At 46.2% G+C, this 4,550-nt stretch overlaps 1 protein-coding gene across 1 annotated transcript; it reads left to right on the top strand.

The window, feature by feature from the left end:
• Positions 1-3,148: 3,148 nt before the first annotated feature.
• On the top strand, positions 3,149-4,153 carry LOC137278738 (uncharacterized). The gene has a single exon (XM_067811253.1). The coding sequence runs from the start codon at positions 3,149-3,151 to the stop codon at positions 4,151-4,153; it is 1,005 nt and encodes a 334-aa protein (XP_067667354.1).
• The last annotated feature ends 397 nt before the right edge of the window (positions 4,154-4,550 follow it).

The following is a 4,550-nucleotide window of genomic DNA, read 5'->3' as shown; positions in this document are numbered from 1 at the left end:
CATATACCTTTCTGTAACAGTCACTACCTGTCCACACATATACCTTTCTGTAACAGTCACTACCTGTCCACACATATACCACTCTGTAACAGTCACTACCTGTCCACACATATACCTTTCTGTAACAGTCACTACCTGTCCACACATATACCTTTCTGTAACAGTCACTACCTGTCCACACATATACCTTTCTGTAACAGTCACTACCTGTCCACACATATACCACTCTGTAACAGACACTACCTGTCCACACATATACCTTTCTGTAACAGTCACTACCTGTCCACACATATACCTTTCTGTAACAGTCACTACCTGTCCACACATATACCTTTCTGTAACAGTCACTACCTGTCCACACATATACCTTTCTGTAACAGTCACTACCTGTCCACACATATACCACTCTGTAACAGACACTACCTGTCCACACATATACCTTTCTGTAACAGTCACTACCTGTCCACACATATACCTTTCTGTAACAGTCACTACCTGTCCACACATATACCTTTCTGTAACAGTCACTACCTGTCCACACATATACCACTCTGTAACAGTCACTACCTGTCCACACATATACCTTTCTGTAACAGTCACTACCTGTCCACACATATACCTTTCTGTAACAGTCACTACCTGTCCACACATATACCTTTCTGTAACAGTCACTACCTGTCCACACATATACCTTTCTGTAACAGTCACTACCTGTCCACACATATACCACTCTGTAACAGACACTACCTGTCAACACATATACCTTTCTGTAACAGTCACTACCTGTCCACACATATACCACTCTGTAACAGACACTACCTGTCCACACATATACCTTTCTGTAACAGTCACTACCTGTCCACACATATACCTTTCTGTAACAGTCACTACCTGTCCACACATATACCTTTCTGTAACAGTCACTACCTGTCCACACATATACCTTTCTGTAACAGTCACTACCTGTCCACACATATACCTTTCTGTAACAGTCACTACCTGTCCACACATATACCTTTCTGTAACAGTCACTACCTGTCCACACATATACCTTTCTGTAACAGTCACTACCTGTCCACACATATACCACTCTGTAACAGACACTACCTGTCCACACATATACCTTTCTGTAACAGTCACTACCTGTCCACACATATACCTTTCTGTAACAGTCACTACCTGTCCACACATATACCTTTCTGTAACAGTCACTACCTGTCCACACATATACCACTCTGTAACAGATTCTACCTGTCCACACATACAGCTCTCTATAACAGATTCTTCCTGTCCACACACACAGCTCTCTGTAACATATACTACCTGTCCATACATAATATTATAGCTCTCTGTGACAGACACAACCTGTCTACACACATACAACTCTATAACAGACATTACCTGTCTACGCACATTAGCTGTCTGTGTACCTGTCTACACATATAGCTATCTGTAACAGACTCTACCTGTCTACACATATAGCTCTCTGTAACAGACTCTACCTGTCTACACATATAGCTCTCTGTAACAGACAATATTGCTCCACTTATATTGTGCTCTGCAGCAAATACTTTCACACACATTAAGGTCAACTGACATATTGATTTTTGAATCCTGGATATCCTGGGTGATTCAACCCGAAACCCTGTTTATTTTCCCGTATGTGTACAATACCATGGGATGCAGTAGTACGGCCAGTTCTCCTTGGAATTTAATTGATACGGTGGAGAAAGTGATAATTAACAGAATGCCACACCGTCCCTACTGTTCCACGAACCATTGGCACATTACACAGTGTGTACACGTCCATGACGAGACAACGTGAATCACAAGTCATTCATTGTGGCTAGACCGTCATTCCCAAAAGAGCACCCAAAATATCTAATCCAAGTTCTTAAAGGCATTTCCACTTTTGGTTTTTAATAGTATTTCGGTTAAGTATTTAATAGACCAATGTGATCACGATACGGTCCCCACTGACCAAGCATGCTTTTGACAGCGCCCCTGTTTAAATCTGTGGCCTTTTAACGAGGGTTATATAGACAATCCCATCTTCTTGTAAGACTGCAGGTATCTTGGGACTCTGCCTCTGAATCCCACTATAATGCTTACAGCTCCCTCACATAGATGATGACTTCTCAAAGTGGCTATGATTGACATGGACTTTGCATTGAGTAAACACAGAATACATGAAAAACGCAGGCCGACACGCAAGTTGAATGTTGTGATACTATAAAACATATTGATTTTCTTCACGAATCGGCTTGTCTGCTGTTGTGGGAAGAGCAAAATACCATCTAGTTTGATCCCGTGCGTGTTGTGAGGAGGTTGGCTATAAAAGTCATCAGAAAAACGTACGTCTAGATGCTTGCAGCTGGTATTACACTGTGATTTCCATCGTAAAGTATATGGCGATTGGGTGTGTTGAGGGTGTGCCTGGGCGGAGACGCTGGGCTGTTTACACAGATGGAATGTGATTGTAACACGCGTCAAGGGCACTGTAAAATGTATTGGCTGAATCTTTTGTGCAGCAGTCTGTGAGTGGAGAGCCAAATCACATGGTGACAATATGTGTCCAACAAAGAGCAGTTAAAGAAAATTTATTATTATTCAGTCTGAAAAACGGGATCCAGAAGGTAATGACTCTGTTCGAGATGCCGGGTCCCTTTTCAATAAACTTAAAATGTTCGTGTGCGAGTGTAATACGTCTATTCGAGACCTTTCATGATTCGTTATTCCCAAACTGGGTTTGACAACATATGACTGCATATGTGGCCTATGTTAGGGCCGATTAGGATACATTTGTTCTTTGTCATACCCTGGTGTCCTCTTAGAGCATGCCATCTATATAATCCCCGTCGGGAAATTCTGCATGTGTTTCCTGTCGAGGGACTTTAAGCCCCAAGGAGGTTTCGGTAGGACGTAAGCATCCCTATAGACATCTGTTGTAACCGTTCAGGCATCACCATGGACATCTATTGTAGCCGTCTTGGCACTACCATGGACATCTGTTGTGTCCGCTCCTGTCATTCCCACGAACATCTATTGTATCATAACCAAGGGCATCTTTAGTAACCGTCCCATCATCACTATTGGCATCTATTGTAACCGTCCTGTCATTCCCACGAACATCTGTTGTATCATCCACATGGGCATCTGTTGTGATCCCTCCTGCCACCCCAAGGGCATCTGTTGTGATCCCTCCTTCCACCCCAAGGGCATCTGTTGTGATCCCTCCTGCCACCCCAAGGGCATCTGTTGTGATCCCTCCTGCCACCCCAAGGGCATCTGTTGTGATCCCTCCTGCCACCCCAAGGGCATCTGTTGTGACCCCTCCTGCCACCCCAAGGGCATCTGTTGTGATCCCTCCTGCCACCCCAAGGGCATCTGTTGTGGCCCCTCCTGCCACCCCAAGGGCATCTGTTGTGATCCCTCCTGCCACCCCAAGGGCATCTGTTGTGACCCCTCCTGCCACCCCAAGGGCATCTGTTGTGATCCCTCCTGCCACCCCAAGGGCATCTGTTGTGATCCCTCCTGCCACCCCAAGGGCATCTGTTGTGATCCCTCCTGCCACCCCAAGAGCATCTGTTGTGATCCCTCCTGCCACCCCAAGGGCATCTGTTGTGATCCTCCTTCCACCCCAAGGGCATCTGTTGTGATCCCTCCTGCCACCCCAAGGGCATCTGTTGTGATCCCTCCTGCCACCCCAAGGGCATCTGTTGTGGCCCCTCCTGCCACCCCAAGGGCATCTGTTGTGATCCCTCCTGCCACCCCAAGGGCATCTGTTGTGACCCCTCCTGCCACCCCAAGGGCATCTGTTGTAACCCCTCCTGCCACCCCAAGGGCATCTGTTGTGACCCCTCCTGCCACCCCAAGGGCATCTGTTGTGGTCCCTCCTGCCACCCCAAGGGCATCTGTTGTGACCCCTCCAATCATCCCTATTGTCATCTGTTGTAACCGTCCTATTATCCCCAAGGACATCCGTTGTAGCACCTCCTGGCACCCCAAGGGCATCCGTTGTAACAGTCCTATCATCTCCAAGGGCATCTGTTGTAACCGTCCTATCATCCCCAAGGGCATCTGTTGTAACCGTCCTGTCATCCACAGGGGCATCTGTGATACTGCCCTATCATCTCAAGAGCATCTGTTGTGACCCCTCCTGGCACCCATTCTAACATCTGTTGTGACCCCTCCTTTTCTTTGTGCATCGGAATCTGAAACTGGCAAAATAATACCACTGAAGCCGTCCATTAAAAATGTAAAGTGGGTTTAGAGAGTGTATGATCAGAAGCACTTCAACTTCCAAATAGTCTGCTGTCCTTTTATGTCGACCAACATTCTAAGAGCTTCAGCCTCTGGTGTGTACTCTCATGGCACCATCGAACATCTTATGTCTTTCATATTTGATAGTCAAACAAGTCAAAAGGTGTTCGATCAGGGTACCACCGTTCAAAGACCGCAGTAAAGCTTTCAGAGGATGTGGTACACACTTCGGGCGGAAATTTCCAAAACTGATGCGTCAGCAGCCAAAACCATCTCTGAGGGACTTC

Source organism: Haliotis asinina, chromosome 3, assembly GCF_037392515.1.
Source record: "Haliotis asinina isolate JCU_RB_2024 chromosome 3, JCU_Hal_asi_v2, whole genome shotgun sequence".
NCBI classification, from domain to species: Eukaryota; Metazoa; Mollusca; class Gastropoda; order Lepetellida; family Haliotidae; genus Haliotis; species Haliotis asinina.
Note: the sequence above shows the minus strand (reverse complement) of the source record. Positions and strands in the feature narration are given on the sequence as shown.

Excerpts from the sequence above, each read along its gene's own strand:
- LOC137278738 (XM_067811253.1), top strand. The coding sequence starts at position 3,149 with ATGGGCATCTGTTGTGATCCCTCCTGCCACCCCAAGGGCATCTGTTGT.